This window comes from Verticillium nonalfalfae, assembly GCF_003724135.2.
Source record: "Verticillium nonalfalfae strain VnAa140/NRRL 66861 chromosome Unknown scaffold_56, whole genome shotgun sequence".
NCBI classification, from domain to species: domain Eukaryota; kingdom Fungi; phylum Ascomycota; class Sordariomycetes; order Glomerellales; family Plectosphaerellaceae; genus Verticillium; species Verticillium nonalfalfae.
In genome coordinates, this window is record NW_021167281.1 from 105,000 (window position 1) to 125,972 (window position 20,973).

Here is a 20,973-nt window from a genome sequence, read left to right on the forward strand (position 1 = left end):
TGAGTGACCAAGGGCTTTACACAATCTGGTTCCCCTATCTTGCGCCGAGGGTGAGACCGTGGCACTGAATCAAATAAATGATCCGCATTCTTTGGGTCAAAGGCGTTGTGCCCCTTTGTAATGCTTCCCCGTGGCGGTGCATCTCTGTGGCCATTGACCCAGACACTTGGGTCGAGTACCAATGGAGACCCTGCTCACCCAGACGCAGGGCACCATTGTTAAACGTGGTCAACATTTCGAAGGCTTGGTTGCAGCGACGGTCGGTTCATATCAACTCCTGAAACCCTGTAGTCATTACCTTACATTGAAAGGGATATCTACGATCGAATGAGTCAATCTCATGACGCAACCCTGATAATCACCTTGCCCTTTGTCTTCCGGCTCTCGACCTTCTCGAAGGCCTCCTGAAATTGTTCAAAGGGAACAACGCTGTCAATCACCGGCCTTGCCCTGCCTGCTTCCACCAGTGGGGCAATGTCACCCAGCTGCTCGCCCAAGCTCTCGACGATGAACCACTTCGCTTTCTCCAGCGTCTTGCTGTTCTGAGCCGGCTTGACGCTGTCTGGGTCCGCGCAGATGCTGAGGAAAGTCCCGCCGTTTTTGACCACGCTCCAGAGAGCACCCATAGAGGCACCGCCGACGCAGTCCACAACGAGGTCAACCTCCCTGTCTGGAGATTCACCGACCCAGGCCTCGACGTGAGTCTTGGTATAATCTACCACATCTGTCACACCGAAGCCCGTCATCAAGTCTGCCTTGGACCCCGAGCAGAGCGCCACAACCTTTCCCGCCCCGGCGAGGGCGGCAAACTGCACCGCCCACGTTCCGACGCTGGTGCCGGCGCCGGCAATAAAGACTGCGACGCGGCCGTTCCGGGCCCTGGCTTTGTCGTCTCCGAAAACAGCAGCCTTGTCGAGGAGCCCTTGTGTGAAGAGGGCCTGCCAGGCTGTGAGGGCTGAGAGCGGCGTGGCGGCGGCTTCCTCCCAAGACAGACCGGGTGGTTTCAAAGCCATCTCTTCCCTCTTCACGAGGGCGTACTCGCGACAGCCGCCGGGGCTCGTCGCCGAGATGCGGCCGAAGACGTCGTCGCCGGGGCGGAACCCCGATTCGGTGGCGGCCTCAACGACTGTGCCGGTCACGTCTTGGCCCGGCACCGGCTCCTTGTCGGCGGGGAAGAAACCAGGCATGGCGGCGACCCAGTGGAGCTCGCCCAGGCAAGGGGAGGTCGCGACGACCTTGATGAGCAGATCGGAGGGACCCTGAGGGCGGGGAATTGGACCCTCGGTCATGATGAGGTTGGTGCTGTGAGGGTCGGATTGGTGAACGACCCTCATGGTCATGGGAAGGGGGTTTACGGGAGTAGCCATGATGTTAGTTTTGTTGGACTTTTCGGTTTCAGGCTACAAATGTGTTGTGGTGTCTCGGGTCTTTGCCTCTTCAAATACGTGCCTTGACTGGAGTTTCACATCGTCAAGAATCATTGTCATGCGTACGGCATGCCTGGACTCGAAGGCATCGACAGCCCTCGGGAAGAAGACGGATCGGGGCGATGAGTCAAGCCGTCTGACGTGTGAGCAGTGTTGTTACTCAGCATCTTGTTACTCAGCATCTTGAGGAGTTCCGCTGCGGATGGGGTTTTCCGTTGATTACATCCTGGAGAGGACCTCTTTCAAAGGCATTGAAGTATGCAACTGGAATGGCGAAAATGCATCGTCTAAAAGCGGCTGCTGCCTGTTGCTTACTTCCATGTCACATGTTGTCTTCTCCGGTATCGTCATGGTTTCCAGCTCCTGGGGTTTCAGGAAATGCAGCTCATCAATGCAAGCCAATGCTTGAATGGATGCCAATGCATGAGGCTTTGAAATCGCTTAACACAGCAAAGGAGAGAATTCACTTTCATGTAACAGGATATGCGCTCAATGCGACATGCCCTTGAAATGCCTTAACATTATCTTACATCGACATGACATTTCAATAACATGACATTTCAATAACATGACATTTCAATAACATGACATTTCAATAACATGACATTTCAATAACATGACATGTAAACGATACAACATATCAATCATGCAACACACCCTCAGCACTACATGCCCTCGACATGCATCAACGTCATACAACATTTACATAATACAATCTTTCATAAAATGCAAAGCAAGCAAATCGTCTCGGGTAAGATGCAGGCATGTTGTTCCTTCAGCTCGGCATTATATAGAGAGCCTTAAATTGAATAGGGAATAAGCAAATTCTCTATATGCATTATCTCTCGCTATTCATGTGACAGCCCCCCGATCTGCAACACCCATAGGCTTACCCGCCGCGCTAGATAGCCCTGAGGCCTGCACGCAGATTTCGATAGACCCTTCGATCATCCTGCCCCTTCACTGGAGAGAGGCTCCTACCTCACGTGCTACGCATTGAGCAACCTGACATCGAATTAATCATGGAGCGGAACTTAGAATTGCTACCACCTGAGTACACGGCGAACCGCATAGGTTCTGGTGCGGGCGATTGGTGCCTTGCATGAGGACGTCCCGGCTTCGAACCAGATCATCGTCATTATCTTAATGGCTGCGAGCGTGTAATAGTGCCCTGCATAACTCTACATTAGAAGTATTTGGCAAATCTTCTCACTAATGGTAAATGATTCGTGATGGGATGTCCCCTTGGCAGTGTCAGGGGGTTCCAAGTGAGTTTTAGGGGCAAGTTTGCAGGGTATGATGACCTTGAACCGGCGTAAGCGGCGAACCTCGACCCAACACGCAGGCATGTAGATGAGGTGATCTAGGCAGATTGTTATGAATCCTCTGCTAACACTAGTCTCCTGATTTCCGATTTCCCGCTCCCGCATTCTTTCGGGCGGTGGCTTTCTGGATCAGCCCATTGACATAGCGTCAACTTTGAAGCTCCTTACCTCGCTAGATATGAGACCCAGTACGTCAAGATACCCTGTTGGTCACCAGGATAAGTAAGGACACGCTGCAGTGTGGCGAAACCCTGAGTAGAAAATTCAAGACATTGGGTGGCGACGATGATACTGTCACGGACCCCGGAAAGCCGCCAAAGGGTCGGCCCGCGGGCCACGCATCTCACGGCTGATCGGAGAAAAAGGAATATCAGGTTTCATCAGGTTGCTATGGCTATTAACTGAGTGAGGTACTGAGGTTGGGGAAATCCTGTTGGCTCTACTAAACCTGCGTTCTTGCATTGATCATCTCGAGCGGGTTACACGCCTTGGTCAGGCTTTGCGTTGAGTGAATTATCTGGCCGCCGTAAGGTTTTTATCCGGCCTCATTGAAAGCGGAAGAGATCAACAGGGTGAACGTTGCATCGGAAAAAGAGCTGCAGACATACTTTTGAATTCCGTTTCAGAGGCCCCCGACTTTGGGCACCTTCTGGCTTCTTTAGTCAAGTTGCACATCATGATGCTTACAATATGAAATGACTAGCATTTCAATGCCACAGTAGGCAGTCTTATTAATCCAGAACCTGTCTTGATCTTTCACCGCTATCATAATGCTTCAGCGCTAGCGCAGCCGAATCCCAAGAGACAGTTCAGATTCCCGACAACCCAAGTCTCGACCCCCGTGGTTTCAACCAAGACATTTGATCCCTACACGATTCCTCACGTGCCGGATAGGAGACTGTGGAGTTTTAGGCCGGGTGCCGGTCCGAACTGTATTGATGAATGCGTTGGCAGTGATTCCGGCAATTTTTTGCCATTCACATGTTCTCTGTATATCTCGAACACCGGTGATAAACAGCATCCTTCGCTTGAAGCGACGACGTGACGGAGACTTGCGGCATTACCTCGGTCACGTAGTCGTTCGGACCGAGATCTGGGACGACGAGAGAACCTAAAATTACCTCTGCTTGTCATCATGGGGGAGATTGCTGGACATAGTTTGGAACAGGAAATCTATACCACTTGAGGCTCGAAACGACTGGCGTCAGAGTCTTTCGCCACGGTTCCGGTATGCGCATCATGGCACATGCTGCTGTTGCGGCCGCCTTCAGTGTCTCATTCCCGTGGTTCTCTTTGCCATCATGAATCCATGGTCTTAGCCAAGTTGCCAAATCCAAACCGTACAACCTAAGATGAGATGGAAGCGACTAGCCTTTTCGTCACGGAGGCTACTCGTGATATCATCTGAATATTCTTCAGCCACACCGCAAGTAGTCGGTGTGCCCTATTAGTTACCGGCCTTCCACCTTCGATTGCACGGAACGCTTTCGCTGTTGTTGTGCCCTCGGTCCTGCCACCGTCTCCTTTTTACTAGATTTTTATTTTGACAAACACTCGACATAGAGCCAACGACCCTACGACCCTACGACCCAGCCATCACTGCGCATACAAGATATAGTCTCGAATCTGACTCATATTATTTACAGAAACACTAGGAGACCGCCGGACCATGCCTTTCTCATGTGGCATCGACTTTTCCAAGCCAGCCGATAAGGGCGAATTCGAAGACGTCTTCGCGGAGACCATCGTACAATGGGACAAGACGATACGAAAAGCCGTCGGATATCCGCGCAACTGGATCAGGCACCCCAAGATCCAGGAGCTCATGAAGACAGCGGCCGACTACGGCGTGCACAACGTAGGCAACTGGGCCGAGGGAGGGCGTTTCGCGCCCGAGGCCTTCTGCTACGAGTTCGAAGTCATGCTGTTCTTCATGGAGCTCTTCCACTGCGCCGGCGGCGAGGACAAGTACTGGGGCTACATCGACGCCAGCGGCAGCAGCGGGAACATCTGGGCGGTGACGGTGGGCAAGGAGGTGCTGCGGAAGGCGGGCGGGCGGGATCCGGTCATGCTCTTCAGCAAGGCGGCCCACTACTCGTTTGACACGGCCGTCTTGCAGAACGGCCTGCGCGCCCAGACGATTGACGAGAACGATGACGGCTCGATCGACATGGCGGCGCTCCGGGAGGCGTTTGAGAAGAACGAGGACCACCCGATATGGATGGGCATCCTCTGCGGAGGGACGGTCAAGGAGGGGCGCGACAACATCCGGCAGATCCTCGAGCTCGCCCGGGACTCGGGGCGGCCGCGCAGTGACTTCTTCTTCCACGTCGACGGCGCGTTCAGCGCAGTGCCTCTCGCGCTGATGAGCGATGCCGACGACGTCGACATCGTGCCGAGCTTTGAGCTTGACGTCGACGGTTTCGGCATCGACACGCTCAACGTTTCGACGCACAAGTTCATCGGCACGCTGGACACGGGGGGCATGATCCTGATGCGCAGAGAGCACAGTGAGGCTGTCGCCGTCGATGTCGAGTACATCCAGTCGGTCCACAAGACGCAGATCGGGTCGAGGAACGCGAGGGCCATTCTCGAATGCTGGATGCTGATCAAATACGTCGGACGGGATACGTTTACCGAATGGGCCTTTGCATGTGCCCAGAGGGCCCGAAAGCTGAAGAAGGAAATGGCAACAGTCGGGGCCGAGGACATTCTTCTGAATCACAACGCGATGACGGTGTACTGCAAAGAATTTTCGCCCCAGGTCTCGAAGGAGTTTTATCTGGCCCCCCAGAAGGGCTACGTACATGCCATCATCACGCCGCACACGCTGCATCCTTCGGAATTGGGGACGAACAGAGAGGGGGAGCCTTTTGAGGGATTCGACACGGCGAACCGATTTGTGGAGGCTGTCGGCGAGGCGATGGACCATGAAGCGAGACGTGAAAGTGTATAAACGAAGCGTTGACAACGGTCAACGACACGTGTTTCACATGTCTATAGGAAAGCGACAATAGCTTGATGGAATAGGAAGGCTGTGTAACATGAGGTTAGCGCGATCATATAGTCCGAGGAGATGTCTCGTCCAGGATGCTACGTTGTTCTAGAGGTCCATCGGTGGGAATGTACTTTACCTACCTACCGTACCTTAGCCGCCCTTGGATGGAGTAGGCACTCATTTGAAAGTATATGAGTCTGCATGTGAACATGGCTGCTACCAGGCAGAGGCTATTGATGTGCCCTCATGGCGATGGCAGTAGGCCTGCGCCGACCAGTCCTCGGCAGCATACAGTGTTTCGTGTTGACACTTGACCTACGGGGTCGCGTGGCTCGTCAAGTGTATGAACAAAATGACGGAAAAATAATTCAGGGCAAGGTAAACATCTAAATGCCTGGTCAGTTGCACACCTTGCCAGTGTCGGACATTGTGAGTGCTTGTAATCACATGAGGTCGCCATCGGCCCGCACAAGGCAGATAAGCGAGCACGAGGCTACTGTAGGCGCTATAGCGACATGACATGTGCAGGTACCGCCCTCCCTAGGTGCCTACCTAGTAAGGTAAGGTACCTTTGGTAAGGTACCTCTGGTCAGGTACCTTTGGTCAGGTACCTAGGCAGGCACAGGGGTCACCGTCATTGCATCTTTCGACTGCCACCCCCACCACACCCAACTTCGCGACCTACAACTGCAGTCAGGCCATGGCCTTGCCTCTATGTTGAACAGCATTTGTCTTCGCTAGCGACATCGTCTGTCTCTTGACTCTGTCTGTTGACCTCAAGGTCTGCCATTGCAAGGACTGACCAGACATTCCTGACGTCATCACCAAACAGAACAAATAACACATCTTCGGCCTCGAACCTTCATTCTTCTTCCTCTACCTCAGCCAACCATCGCTGCCATCGTCAAGACTACCTGCCCACCATGGGCGACCTCGCCGACTACCTCACGTCAAACGACCCCTCCTTCCGAAAAGCCCGTCTTCCAGCCCTCTACTCCGACTTTCGCTCCCAGCGCACCCTCAACCCGGACGGCTACACCGCCAACCTCTCGGCCTGGCGCGCCGCCCTCGCCCGCCTCGCCTGGGACGCCCAGCTCCCCGACCCCGCCACCTCCACCACCCCGCCGCGTCTCCTCCTGACCGTCGACGACGCGCTCCCCGCCCACCTGCAGAGCCGCCAGTTCGGCCGCCCGCTGGCCCTCGGCACCGTGGTCCGCGAGGCCCTCGACGGCGGCGACCTCGTCCCCGTGCCCGACTTTCTCGCGCGAAAAGAGAGCATCTACGCCAAGACGGCCGGCTGGGGCGCCGTGCCCTGGAGCGTCGCCTCCTGGGCCGCACGGCAGCTGGGGTTCGGCAACGGCGGCGGCGGCACGTCGGCGGCCGAGGACAAGATGCCCAAGGGCACGTACGTCGTGCTGCCGAACCTCGAAAAGGCGGGGGGTCTCGTGGCCGAACAGGCGGCCGCGCGGGCGAGCGACACGCGCTTCGAGCGGACGTTTACGCGGCGCCATTTCGAGCGGGCGTGCGCCGCCGACCTGGCCGTCGCGGGGCAGAAGGACAGGGCGCTCCCGCGGCGCGACGTCGACGTGCTGCTGCGCTTCCTCGCCCGGGACAAGGGCCTCGTGGCGAGCGACGGCCAGACGGTGCGCATCCGCGTCGAGGGCGAGGACGCCGCCATCACGGAGGAGGACGCCGCCGTCGCGCAGCTCAAGGCGCTCGTCGAGGATCTCAAGCACCAGACGACACTGCTGGCGGCGCGCGTCGACACGCTGGCGGCCGACGCCAAGGCCGCCGTCGGCAGGAGGAACAACGCCGCCGCCATGCGGCTGCTGCGCGAGAAGAAGACGGCCGAGGCGACGCTGGGCAAGCGCGGCGCGGCGCTGCTGCAGATGGAGGAGATTGCCGCGAGGATACAGCAGGCGCGGGACCAGGTCCAGTTCGTCAAGGTCATGGAGGGCAGCGCCGGCGTGCTGAAGCAGCTGAATGCCGAGGTCGGCGGCGTCGAGCGCGTCGAGGGTGTCGTCGACGCGCTGCGGGAGCAGATGGCCGACACGGACGAGGTCGGCAGGATACTCGCGAGCGCTGGCGAGGTCGAGGCCATCGACGACGGCGAGATTGACGACGAGCTCCGTGCGCTGGAGAAGGCTGAGGAGGACAGGATCGCGGCTGAGAAGCAGGCCGAGAAGGACGCCCACCAGGCCAGGGAGGCCGAAGCCACGAGGAAGCGCCTCGAGGAGGCCGGTTCCGTGCCGGAGACGGAGGCGGAGAGCGAGGCAGCGGCCAAAACGGCTGAGCAACTCGAGCGTATGTCGCTGGATGAGCGCCCGCAGCCTCAAGCTGCGTCTTGAATACGTTTGTACAGCTAGAGTCGTCACATTTCAGGAGATTTTTTCTTTCTGTTGAACAGGGCGTTATGTGGTTCATATGGGTATCTTGTCTGGTTTGGAACAGCAGATGGAATATGTACATCCTCCGAAAGCAATGACCAGACATGTTGGTTTCATGTACGCCCCCCACCCAAGATGCAATGCTATCATCATAATCATTCCAGAACTTGCTGTTAGCCTGATACCTCATGACTGCTGCCTGCGTCCACGCCTAACGAGAGCGGCGTCTCGTCGAACCCATCCTGCAAGAGATGGGCGCTGGTAGGCTTGAGTGGGCCAGAGACGGTTTCTGGTTTTGTTGTTGGTGGTTTAGCCTCTTCCGCTCCGAGCTCTGCCTCTTGCACTTCAGCTTCATTATCGACTGCCGATGCCTCGGCCATGATGATCTCGCCGTCGAGGTCTGATTGAGGCATGAAGTCGGCTGGGGCAGTAGAAGTCTCTTGACCATGTCCTCCAGGCTCTGAACCCTTGTCGCCATCGGCCTCGGCAACTTCAGTAGTCTTTTCAGCTGTGTCATCGGGCTCTTTCTTCGTTTGGGCCTGAGTACGGCTCTTTCTCGCATTCGCAATGAGATCCTTGAACTCATTATCATGCTTCGTCGCCCACGCTGCGCCATCAAACTCCCTGTCCTTCACCGCCGTGGCCATGGCGCCCGCTCGGCCCTTGCCCAGCGCCGATGGCCTGCCGCTTTGCGTTCGCTCCCAGACCTCGAGATCATGTATCAACTCGGACCGTCGTTTCGGCCTCAACGCGTCGCAATTGGCATTCCAGATGGTGATCCACTCCCTGTGCCTCTTTTCCATCATCTGGCGAGAGCCGCCCGTCGACAAGCCGAGGTCGACCATTTTCTTCCGCAGGGCCTGGTCTTTCAGGATCGAGTAGTTCAGCGAAGGCAGTCTATCCAGAGCCTTCGCCCCGGGCTGCCTCGCCCGTTGGTCATACGGCAACGCCGACTGCGCTGCCGGAGAACCGCCTCCCCCGCTGTCCCGCCCTGGCCTCGCGCTCCCCGCTTCCACCGCCGAGGGGCCGGGGCATTTATCAAGATGCGCAAAGACTTGCTCCTCCTTCATGCGGGTCTGGCACATGGGACACGGCACGAGGCCATCTTCGGGCTCGTACGTCTCGTCCCCATCCCCGTCCCCGTCGTCGCCGCCCTCCTCGTCCTCGTCATCCTCCGAGTCGGGAATCTGGTACACCTCGCGCGCAGGGGTCGGGGGTTCCTGGGACCGCGCGGCGCCGCTGCTGCTGCTGCTGCCGCTCAGCCGTGCCGAGCTGCGCAGCCGTTTCGGCTCGGGCGCCGCCGCGTCGCCGTCCTTCTTCTCGCGCTTGCGTTTCGGCGACGACGCTCGTGGCCTTGCTGGCCGTGGTTGTCGCTGTTGTGCCAGCGACGGCGGCTTCGTCGCAAACTCGAGGGTCTTGGCGCGCGCGTTCTGGAAGGCGCCGACAATCTCGTCGAGGGCCCAGTTGTTGCGCAGCTTGAGCTCCTGGTCCGTGTTGCGGCACAGCGGGCAGCGGCCGTCGTTGGCGAGGGCGTGGCGGATGCAGAGCGAGCAGAACGTGTGGCAGCAGGACGTGAGCATCGGGGTCTTGTAGAAATCCTTGCAGACCTGGCAGCGGAGGGCGGCCTCGACGGGGGCCAGGCCGTCGAGGGGTGTCGAGAGCCAGTCTGTCGAGTCTGGCACGTCGGCGAAGTCGTCGGTCATGATGGCGATGGAATGACGCTTCTTGGCGGGGAGGCGTGGATGCTGGCTGCCGACGACGCAGGCAGGGTTCTGGGTGGGCGCACTGCACGGGATGTGGCGATGATGTCGACGGATTTTCTTTCATGGGGAGTCGAGTCGCGTCTCGACCGTTTGGCAGCGCGTCGCCTTGTCCGAGGACTTGCAGGGGTGTGCCGCCTAGAGTGGAGTCGACGGTTGCGGGACGCAGGGCATCGGTGGTCCTTGATCCACGTGACAGCGCGTCTCGAAGCGCGTTTCTTCCTTATGCCTCTATCCAGAGCACCATCCGCCCCTCCTCCCTGCCTGCCGTTGACCTTGCTATCACGATTCGACGGAGAGGGACTCATTTTTGCTTGCCTTTTTTTGCTTGCCTTGCCAATTCCATCCTGTCGTTCGATTGGCCTTCAGCCACTGCCGCTATGGAGGAGTACACGAAATACCTGGCGGACCGCCTTTTCACTGAGGATAAGATGGTAACCTACCGAACTCTCAGCCGTGCTCTCAAGGTCCACGTCAACACCGCCAAGGGGTGAGCTCTGTCTGTATCGTGTGGAAGGCTCGGCATACATTCTGACATGATGAGGATGCTCTACGAATTTCACAAGTCGCAGAATGCGACGACGCCCGGCAAGGTCCATGCAACGTATCTGGTCTACGGCACCAAGTCGCCAGGTGTCCAGGAGGATGGCGACCACGACATGACCAGCTCACCGCCTGAAGTGGACGCCATGGGAGACGACGTTCCCACGCAAACATTGACCCTGGTTCACGAGGAGCGTCTCACTGGTGCGCCCGACTGCTCACGATGCGCTGTTCTGCTGCTGACACCGGCTCAGATGTCTTGGCCACATACCAGGAGGTGACCGCTTTCCAGGTGTACAGCCTGGCCCCCTTCCCCAACAAGGTAGAACAAGTCATTATGATGCTCGATTCACGATGCTCGATTGGTGGTTTCTGACCTATCCTAGGAGTACCAGCTTCTGTCCGACGTGACGCGTGAGCTGCTGCAATACGCTCACGAGGATCCCGTCGCCATGGCCTCTACGTACGGCTCCGTCACAAACCCAAACATGAAGAGGCGCGAGCGCAAGAGCAGGCCGCAGGCCCAGCCGGCGCCGAAGCCCGCCGAGAAGAAACCCCCAGCGGCGGCGGCGGCGGCGGCGCCCAGTCCGGCGCCCGAGGTCAAGGAGGAGACCAAGCCGGCGACGGCCAAAGACATGTTTGCCAAAAAGACGGGCGCAGGCGCCGCAGCGCCGGCCAAGGCTGCGCCTTCGCTCAAGCGCGGCGGCTCGTCGGGCATCATGTCTGCGTTTTCCAAAGCGGCGGCCAAGGCCTCGAAAGGAGGCTCCAAGCCGTCGTCCAACGCGTCCACGCCCAAACCGGTCGACTCGCCCGCCCTGTCGGACGACGGCGAAGACGACGAAGACCCGCTGCCTGCGCCGAAGAGGGCTGCCACGGAAGGGGGCCGCAAATCCCGAAAGGACCGCGAGGCGGCCCTCCGGCAGATGATGGAGGAGAGCGAGGAAGAGCCAGAGGACGAGGAGGACAAGGAGGAGGAGGAGGAGGAAGAAGCGGCGGCAGACGAGCCGATGGAGGACGTGCACGAGCCAGCGCTGGAGAAGAAGACCGACGCCCCGGCCAGGCAAGCGGAAGAGGTCGCGGCGAGCACCGGCGACGGGCGGCGTCGTGGCAAGCGGCGCGTCATGAAGAAGACCCAGACGATGGACAAGGAAGGTTATTTCAGTGAGTTCACGCCTGCAGCCGGGACATGGGCCCCAATACTGACCAAGCCAGTCACGACGCAAGAAGAAGCCTGGGAGTCCTTTTCGGAAGACGAGCCGGCGCCTAAGGCGCCTGCGCCCACCAAGGCGGCTGCGGCTGCGGCCCCGAGCTCTGGGACGCAGCCCAAGGCGAAGAAGGCAGCGCCCAAGGGCCAGGGCAACATTATGTCTTTCTTTGCGAAGAAGTGATGGGTCAGCATTATTGGCAACCTGAGCAGAGACGTCGGGAACAGGAGGTGCATTCAGCAACGCGCGCTGCACGCAGTCAAGAGGGGTACAAACTTTTGGCATGGCGGGTTGCACATGGTCGAATGCTACGTGCCCAGAGTCTGCATCTCTCGTGCCGCCGGAGATGTAGACAGAAAGGGGCGGCTACGTGTCGATCAGGCGTGTTCAAAGAGGGTTGGACGGATGAAGGGGGGTTGAAAGAGCACCATGTTACATTCGAATAAGATCTAGCGATGGGCTACGGCGGTTTCCGGCGGCAGGGTATGATTTGGTGCTCCCTGTGATGTCTCGGCCTTCACTTTGAACAAGATGTTGCCGCTTACATATCAGCCACAGCGTTCACAGGACTGGACAGCTTAGATTGATCCATGCCGAGATGAGATGCAGATGGTGGATGGCGCAGATGGTGCCGATGGTCCTGTACTAGGTGCCCTAGGTCCTGTACTAGGTGCCCTAAAGGTAGGTACGTAGGTACTCAACCAGGAACCTTGACTACCTACCGAGGCCCCCTGTAAATAAGGCCTAAGCGCCCCCAAGTAGCGCGTTCCCCAGACCCGCAGCGGGGTGTCTCCCTGTCACGCACCGCCCAGAGAGGTAGCTAGGCTTGCTAGGTTAAGGTACCTACCTAAGGCGGTGTGCTGTGGAGCATGGTGCATGGCTCACCGTCGACGTAGCTTCTGTTCGGCCGCATGATCTGCCGCCGTGACTTCCTCGACGCCAACAACATCCCTTCGACAACCGCGCCGGCTCAGTTCCATGCCGCCACGACAGCGCGCTGCTTTCGCACATACATGAACCCAACATTGGTCATTGATCATACCTACCATCATCTTCTCATGTTCTAGCACAGCTCCTTCCTCGCCTTGGTCGCACCGTTCGACAGCAGCACAATGCTTCTTCCCAACTCCCTTGCTACCTTCGTCCCTCTGGTCGGCCTTTGGGTTGCCCAAGCGTCTGCTGGCCCTGCATCCGCCGGCCAGTCGTCACCAGGTCTCTTCGACCGGGAGATTGCCTGTCCTAATTATGCCCAATATTCTACCTTTGCACAGTAAGTACCATTGCACAGTACGTCGCGAGCGCCGCGGCGACATGATCCTCCCACCCGGGACTGTGCTAACGATGCATCGCGCAGTCGCCCCTTCAGTGAAGGGCCCCTCGCATTGCCGTACCAGCGACCCGATCCTCGATGCCGGACCTTTCATTCTGACGAGGTGGAACGCGTGATTCAGGAGGTCACCTCGCGCATGAAGGATCCTGATCTGGCCAGACTCTTCGAGAACGCATTCCCTTCGACCACCGACACGACCATCAAGTTCCACACAGACGGCACCGGCGCTAGCGTCATCGAGCACACGGAACGGGGTCTCAATGCCGACGGGAAATGGCAGGGCCCTCACTCTTTCATCGTGACGGGCGACATCACGGCCGAGTGGTTGCGCGACTCGACGAACCAGCTGACGCCCATCCAGCCCCTCGCCAAAAAGGACCCCGCCATCTTCAACCTGATCCTGGGCGCCATCAACACGCAGGCCGAGTATGTCATCGAGTCGCCCTACTGCAACGCCTTCCAGCCGCCGCCCATCAGCAACCTGCAGCCGAGCGTCAACGGGCAGCAGGAGGATGTCGTCCACCCGCTCTACGAGGCCACCTCGGTCTTCGAGTGCAAGTACGAGCTGGATTCTCTGGCGCACTTTCTCGCCCTGGCCAACCGGTTCCACGACAACACGGGGTCGACCAAGTTCCTCAACGACAGGTGGTACGCCGCCGTCGACACGCTCGTCTCCGTGCTGGAGCAGCAGTCGCGGTCGACCTTTGACGCCAAGACGGGCCGCTTCGTGCGCAACGAGTACACCTTCCAGCGCAAGACCGACACGGGCACCGAGACGCTGAACCTCCAGGGCGTCGGCAACCCGCTGAACTGGGGCACCGGCCTCGTGCGGTCGGCGTTTCGGCCCAGCGACGACGCGACCATTCTCGGCTTCTTCATCCCCGCCAACGCCATGATGTCCGTCGAGCTCAAGCGCACGGCCGCCATCCTGCAGGCGTCCGGAAAGAAGGACCTCGGCGTCACCCTCGAGAAGTGGGGCAAGAGGATCGCCGACGGCGTCTGGACCCACGGCGTCGTCAAGCACCGCAAGTACGGCGACGTGTTCGCCTACGAGGTCGACGGCTACGGCTCGCAGATCATCATGGACGACGCCAACTACCCCTCGCTCCTGGCGCTGCCCCTCATGGGCTTCACCGAGACGACCAACGACGTCTACCAGAACACGAGGAAGATGCTGCTGGAGAAGGCGGGCAACCCCTACTACCTCCAGGGGCGCGTCTTCGAGGGCATCGGCGGACCCCACGTCGGCCTGTCGAACGCCTGGCCCATGAGCCTGCTGATCCAGGCGCAGACGTCGGACGATGATGCTGAGATCACAAAGTCTCTGCACCTCGTTCTGCAGTCGGCCAAGCTCGGCCTCGTGCACGAGAGCATTGATGTGAACTTTATCACGTCCTACACGCGTACGTCGACCTCTCTCCTTTCCTCTGATTGTTGTGCGGAGACTGACAACCACATGCAGGGAGCTGGTTTGCCTGGGCGAACGGCGTGTTCGCCGACACCATTCTCGACATTGCGAAGCGCAAGCCGCACCTCATCTTCAAGGATCCCAAGCCTTACGAGATGTGAGATGTGAGACGTGGCCGCTGTGGCCTCTCATCTCGGTGGACGGACGCTCTTCTCGTGGGATTGACGGTGCGGGAGGCTGTCGACGAAGTGATACCCTACGATTCAGCACTGATGCTTTATAATGATTAATTGGACATGCCCTCGAGGCCGGTTTCGGATTCGCCCTGCGCTGTGGATGCAGCACGCTCGAAGAACACGTTTGTGCATACGACTGCGTGGAGATGAAGTTAAAGGCATGCAATTCGTGAGTTTGGCTGATGCTGGCGAACCACAAGCTGTGGCGCCGCCTGCTGCTGTCTTGAATTCCGGCTTTCTTGTGAAGACTTTCTTGTGAAGACTTGGCCATCAAACTCCAATATCAGCGGACCTCAAGGCCCCTCTACAGCTCCTCTTCGTCGTACAACACAAGGCAGTATGCAGCCTGGTCTATGTCTCAGGAAGCCTCGATGATCATTTCTCAATGTACGTCGCATCGACCTTGGGTCCAGCCACAAACTTGCCCTGTTGCACATCCCTCACCGCATGGCTCAGCCTCCTGACTCCCTCGACAACGTCCTCAAGCTCCTCCCACGAGAAGCAGATGCGGACCTCCCTCTCGAACCGAGCGCCATCTTCATCCCCCGCGACTTCAAACTTCTCCCCGGCACCAACAGTCACACCAAGCTCCTTGCCCCTGTCCGCGACATCCGCCCCCCTGACGCCCTCAGGCAGAGTCAGCCACACAAAGTATCCCCCATACACCTCGGCGCCGGCGAGGCTCGACCGCCTCACCGCCACGCCCAGCGGCACGAGGAGCGCCTCCACAGCCTCGAGGACGCGTCGATGCCGCTCCCTCAGCTGCGGGATCGACTCCTCGACGAGCCGCCGCTCGAGCTCGCCCGACCGCAGGAGCTCCCACACCATGACGGCCGCCAGCTGGCTCGGCGCGCCGCCGCTGCAGCTCGCCCCCGTCTGGCTCAGCCCGTACGCGAACGCCGGCGTCGCCGCCACCCAGCCCGTGCGCACGCCCGGCGCCACAATCTTGGAGAAGGACCCGTTCGAGATGGCGTTGCCGAAGGGGGTCTGGCCCGGGAGCGCGGCGTCGACGTCCGACAGGCGCGGCAGGCGCAGGTGCGGATCCCGCGGCGGGAACGGCGCAGCAGCAGCAGCAGCAGCGACGTCGGGATTCAGCGGCCACTGGAGAAAATCGTAGACGTCGTCGGCGATGAGGAGCGCGTCGTGCGCGCGCGCCAGGCGGACGAGGGCCTCGCGCCGACGTAGCGGCAGCGTCTTGCCGGACGGGTTGGCGCACGTGGGCACGAGGTAGATGACGTGTCTGTAGAGTTTGCGGTTCTTGCCCCTCTTCAGGTCCTCGGGCTGGATGGGGGCGTGTTAGAAAGCTACGTGGCGGCCGACTGACAAAAGGGGGGAAGGGGGGATGAAGCGTAGCTGACCTTGGCGCCTCGGCCGTCGCGCTCCCAGGCTTCGTCGAGCGCCTGGAGCTTCTGCGCCAGGATCTCGACATTGGCGCCGTCGTCGTCCTCGGGTACCGCCCTCAGACGGCCTCCGAAGCCTGCGTCTTCGAAGATGGGGCAGGCGAGAAAGTAGCAGGGCGCCACCATCCAGATGGCCCTCGTGAAGCCGGGGTCTGTGAAGCTGGCGAGGATGTTGGCGAGGCTCTGGCTGGCGCCGCCGGTGATGCAGATGCGATCGGCTTCGGGTGCTGCGCCGTAGACCCGGGCCAGCCACGCGGCGAGATCCTCGCGGAGCGGCTGGAAGCCGGGGTCGGGGGCGTACTGGAGGCCGGGGACGGAGATGGTCGGGTCGGAGAGGGCCCGGGCTGCTGCTGCTGTGAGCGCGGCCGCCGGCAAGAGGGACGGCGAGGGCCAGCCCCGGAGCAGGTTGATCAGATGCGGGGTTCGGGTGACCATGATGGGCGCCGTTTGAGACGTCGTGGATCGTCCAGCTTTGGGAAGCGGGGTTATGAGGGCGCTGCTTGGGAGTCGGGCGAGCAGTCTGATAGAGCGAGATGGTACGCACCTGCTCATACCTCTCTTAGAATGAAAGACTTCGAGCCAGTTCTGTGTCGACAATTGTGGGATTTGTTTGCTTGTGAGCAAGCTAGCTGAGGTTCGGGCTCTGCGCCGGCCCGGACGAAGGTTGCGGGGGTTGATGTCGAATTGCGGAGGAGACCCACAAGTCGTCATCTCTGTCTCCCCGTCAATGAGCCGGAGCCGGACTGGCTGGGGGCAATATTCCATGAGAAACGATGAAGGGCGAACCTTCGAAGCAGAAAGACATTTCCAATCAACCCACGTCGAGCAATCCTGACGTTATTCCGAGAAGCCATTCGCTTTGCGATGTGCATTTCTCTTGGTACTGGTACCGTCTCCCAAAATATCACCTGAAACTTAATGTATAAAATATTCCGTGACGTTCTGTCGGTTCTGTTTGCTCCTTGGCGAAAGGTCCTTGGGTCTTTCTTCTTTGTGACCGTCTACCTTGAATCTGATACAAAGACCCGCTAGAGCATGTTGGTCACCGTCTACAGCCCTAGCTACCGAGCAAACCCTCGGATCCATCCCGCCCATGACTGCGACGACGCGTGTTCCCTTTCGTTCTCGATAAGCTTCAGCAAGATTCTCTCGCCATGGTACTGTCCCATAACAGAGTGTATAAGACGCTCCAAAGTCATGCCAGAATTTTTGCTCGTCATCGACGTGTTTCCTCGCGCTCCATGCTCAAGTAGGAGCTCCATGGCAAAAAGCCATGCGTTCTTGCTTGTCTCGCTGGCTTCTTCACGCGCGATTGACTCTCCGCATGAGATGAGAAACATGTGCCAAACAGAGCGACCGTCGTTCAAATGGATCTTCTGATTAGGATCCGCACCAAGATCGAGGAGGAGCTTGATCATGTCAATCTCAATGTTGGCTTCGTCTCGCTGCGAATGATAGGGCACGGTGAGTGGCGAGATTCTGCGCGGCCGAAGCGCGTAATCGAGCAGCGGTCTCCCTCCCTTCTCCAGGCGCTCTGGCTCACGCGTGAGTTTTGCTCGGACGTAGTCAACGAGTCGGCATTGCACTGCCAGGGCGATGAAGTTGCACTTTCCCCCTTCCCGGTACTCATCCAGACCTCGTGCTCTGGGCGAGTCGCGCATATGGGTCCAATGATTCTTTGTAGCCGACTTGATCAGCACGCTTAGCACCCGATCCACCTCGTCGAGCAAAGTTTCCAGTTCGACTTCTTCATGCTGAGAGATCTTCTCTGCCTCTCTGGCATGATACAGCAGCTCGTCTACAAGTGAGATAAGCCGGTTTTGAACTGCCGGGCCTCGGATACTGCCGTTTGGCTGCTTTTTTAGAAAAAAGACAAGTATCTTGCAAAGAGAAACGGCTGGGTTGAATTCGGACTTGAGCTCCATCCGCAGCTTATCAAAGTAAGTATCGCGAAGAAAGTCACGAACTGTTCGATGGAGAAAATCGACAGGATGGAAGAGAAATGTTGGGTGTTCTCCATCGTCAACAATCAGGAGGTCACTGCATCGGTTGTGTATGCGATCCTTCCAGACGGCGTCTGATCTTTTCACAGGCTGTTCTGTAAGCACAGAAATTTCAGCTTCTATGGCGTAATGTGGATTCTTCCTCTCTTCTTCCAACAAAGAAAAGGCGAATAATGGCATTGGCTGGACCTCTTGTATGGTAATGAGGAAGATGCGAGCCATCTCGTCTCGGAATGACGGTCGGATACGAGTGATGATGAGCGTGAAGTATTCGTCCAGCTCTTTTGGAAACCCTTTGACGATGTCTTCCAACTTTGTCAAGCCTTCGTTGCGGTTGATTGCGTATATGAGATCCCTAGTTATCAAATACACCCACAGCCAGACACCTTTGGCTTGTTCAGCGACCTGATTCATGAGTGCCCGACTGCCCACGGTGGACGAGCTGTCCAACTTCCTGAATTTTTCGTTTCTTTGAAGGCGCTGGCGCACATAGTGCTGCATATCGTTTTTCGTAAAGTCATTCACCTGTAGCATTCGTTGCGGAGACCACAGTGTGCTGTTGAATACCAAACGAGGCCGACTCGATGCGCAAATCTTGATGTTTTTAGATGTAGAGATCGATAGGAGAAGCCTAGCGATCTCTTCCTCTTCCCCATTGTACTCGTCCAAGCCGTCGATGAAGAAACAAAATCGAGTCGACAGTGCTGTGTAAGATAGAATGGTTTTGAAAGCAACTTTGATGTCGTCCAAGCTCCAGATCTCATGATCAGCCCTCTCAGCCCTACTTGTCGTGATTTGCGGTATGAGTTCTGGTATGTTCTTCAGAATTTGATAGAGGAGTGATTGAAGAAGGCCTAGTTGGGACTTCTGCATGTCAAAGCCCTGGCTCCAGAAGAAGTAGCTAGCCATGCAGAGGTTTGCGGGATAAGCCCAACGCTTCAGAACTTCGCGAGTGGTCTTGTGATCAAATGCGTACTTCATCAAGGTCGACTTGCCGCTGCCAGCCTGTAGCGATATTCTGATTAGCTTGGAAGGAACCTCGCGCAGCAAACTTTGGGGACTATTTGAACAACTTTTCATTCAGCTGTTGACGTACCAGCCCAGTGATGCAATATATGCAATCCTCACTGCTCAGCCATGATGGAAATGACGTGAGGGTAGAGTCGAACAACCACAGGTTCGTCATGTTCTCCGAATTTTCGATCTGTGACCATCGCCGTTTGATTTCCGGGAAATACAGACTCTCGACAACGCGACTTTGCATTCTGCAGCGTCGCAGTTCATTTTCGAGCGAGGAAAGCTTCGTTCCAAGGCTGGTAAGCTGCGCTTCTTGAGCATCCACGTCCTCCCGGCTTTGAACCGCAAGACTCAAGATCGCTTTCCGCATTTCTTCCAACTTTATGTCGTACTTAATTTCCAGCCGAAGGTGTGATTGCTCTACTTCATTGATTTCTTGCAATACTTCGGCGTGATGTATGCTAAACGAGCTCTGTCAGATACTGGTGATCGAAATGGAGGGTAGAGGGACATGACACCAGCTCAAAATGTGCTCACCCTTTCATGAGATCTCTCACGTTGGAACGAACAGACCAGTCTAGTTTCTTCATGCGAGTCTCTAGATCTTTCAACTCGCTTTGCTTCGTCAGAGCTGCCAAAGCGACTCTACCACTTTCAATCATTTGTGATCTGGCGTCCGTCCGCCTCGACAGTTTGATTATCAATTCCTGTAACTCTTTGGCCAAGTCTATGCAGCTTTTTGACATGGACAATGTAATGCGGTCAGTCTTTGATGGGGCTCTGTTGAGAGAAGCTAAGCTTGTCTGTAGAATAAGTTGCCTCTCTGTTACATCTGTAACGATCTTCTCGAGTTCGTGAACCTGTGGAGTTGTGCCATGCCAAGCATCGCGAGACGATTTCGCAGCCTTCAGCAACGACTTGCTCAGGTCAAGAAAGGTGACGATGCTCGATGCCAAACCTACCAAAGCTATTGCTTCTGCCATAATGCAGGTTCACAGCTAGACTGACGCGAAAGCAGGAGGGGTCGCAAATGCATGAGAGGGGGCAAGTTTGACGAGATGGGTTCTGTTTGTCATCCAGTTACGCCATACAGCCTAATGCGACAGGATCATCATGTGCCAATGCTTGTTTTCCGAGAATCACGTGCTTACAACATGTACAGGGCACCTAGGTACCTATATAGGCCAGGTAAGCAGGCAGCGGCCCATTCTGAGGTGTGATACAGGATGTCGAGTTCAGCCGACATCGGCTAATAAAGCGGCACAGCAACAATCTCCTGGGGCAGAAGCTGGCTGATTAATTTCGCCAAGGAGATCTCAGTGACTACCCTCGCTTTCAAGCAGGCAAGGTACCTTATTGTTTTTTCCACCTTCATGATACACTCCGTTGAAGGTCTATCGACAGCGACCAGACGCCGGTGCAGTGCCCCTTTAGGCTGGATCATCATGTGAGGCAAGTCATCAACTGATGTTTGGTGGTAAGAATTCCGAAATCGACTGACTTGAGCTAGATGCCTTCTTCGGATCGCCCTGAAGGGGCTCAGGACTGGCCAGCATCCCCACGAGGCGCCTCTGACACAACGGGAGTCGAGGTCATCAACGTCGAGGGAAACCCTGAAGCGCCAGTATCGGGCCGAGATCTCGACAGCGTGACACCAATTTGGCAACACGATAACTCCCTAATCAGACTTCCATCACAAGGAGTCCGCAGCATATATTTCTTCGTATTACGCAACTGGTTCTATTTGCTCGGTTTAGCTATTGCCGCAGGAATCCTTCAAATTTTGTTCATATTGTGGAATGTAATGTCTATCGCCACACTATTCGTTGTATACTTCGTTGGTTTCATGGTTTTCATGTCTGTATATGCCGCTGCTATAGCGGGGTATTTCGACAGATAGTTTTGAAAGCGTTAGATTCACCCAATGAAACTGA

The 20,973-nt window shown here is 57.2% G+C and overlaps 7 protein-coding genes across 7 annotated transcripts; 4 read left to right on the plus strand and 3 right to left on the minus strand.

Annotated features, from left to right (window-relative positions):
- Positions 1-338: 338 nt before the first annotated feature.
- On the minus strand, positions 339-1,367 carry D7B24_007207 (uncharacterized protein; the record flags this gene model as incomplete). The annotated part of the gene is made up of 1 exon (XM_028641320.1): positions 339-1,367. One exon carries the CDS (start codon positions 1,365-1,367, stop codon positions 339-341), a length of 1,029 nt encoding a protein of 342 aa, XP_028494645.1.
- A 3,054-nt stretch (positions 1,368-4,421) lies between these two features.
- On the plus strand, positions 4,422-5,708 carry D7B24_007208 (uncharacterized protein; the record flags this gene model as incomplete). The annotated part of the gene is made up of 1 exon (XM_028641321.1): positions 4,422-5,708. The coding sequence occupies one exon, from the start codon at positions 4,422-4,424 to the stop codon at positions 5,706-5,708; it is 1,287 nt and encodes a 428-aa protein (XP_028494646.1).
- A 965-nt stretch (positions 5,709-6,673) lies between these two features.
- On the plus strand, positions 6,674-8,098 carry D7B24_007209 (uncharacterized protein; the record flags this gene model as incomplete). Its single annotated transcript, XM_028641322.1, has 1 exon — positions 6,674-8,098. One exon carries the CDS (start codon positions 6,674-6,676, stop codon positions 8,096-8,098), a length of 1,425 nt encoding a protein of 474 aa, XP_028494647.1.
- Positions 8,099-8,310: 212 nt separating this feature from the next.
- On the minus strand, positions 8,311-9,840 carry RAD18 (E3 ubiquitin-protein ligase rad18; the record flags this gene model as incomplete). The annotated part of the gene is made up of 1 exon (XM_028641323.1): positions 8,311-9,840. The coding sequence occupies one exon, from the start codon at positions 9,838-9,840 to the stop codon at positions 8,311-8,313; it is 1,530 nt and encodes a 509-aa protein (XP_028494648.1).
- Positions 9,841-10,277: 437 nt separating this feature from the next.
- On the plus strand, positions 10,278-11,828 carry D7B24_007211 (uncharacterized protein; the record flags this gene model as incomplete). Its single annotated transcript, XM_028641324.1, has 5 exons — positions 10,278-10,387; positions 10,442-10,644; positions 10,695-10,762; positions 10,827-11,601; positions 11,653-11,828. 5 exons carry the CDS (start codon positions 10,278-10,280, stop codon positions 11,826-11,828), a joined length of 1,332 nt encoding a protein of 443 aa, XP_028494649.1.
- Positions 11,829-12,757: 929 nt separating this feature from the next.
- D7B24_007212 (uncharacterized protein) lies at positions 12,758-14,544 on the plus strand (the record flags this gene model as incomplete). Its single annotated transcript, XM_028641325.1, has 3 exons — positions 12,758-12,915; positions 13,000-14,378; positions 14,438-14,544. 3 exons carry the CDS (start codon positions 12,758-12,760, stop codon positions 14,542-14,544), a joined length of 1,644 nt encoding a protein of 547 aa, XP_028494650.1.
- A 450-nt stretch (positions 14,545-14,994) lies between these two features.
- On the minus strand, positions 14,995-17,680 carry D7B24_007213 (uncharacterized protein; the record flags this gene model as incomplete). The annotated part of the gene is made up of 4 exons (XM_028641326.1): positions 14,995-15,900; positions 15,978-16,489; positions 16,574-16,604; positions 17,369-17,680. The coding sequence occupies 4 exons, from the start codon at positions 17,678-17,680 to the stop codon at positions 14,995-14,997; spliced, it is 1,761 nt and encodes a 586-aa protein (XP_028494651.1).
- Between the last annotated feature and the right edge of the window lie 3,293 nt (positions 17,681-20,973).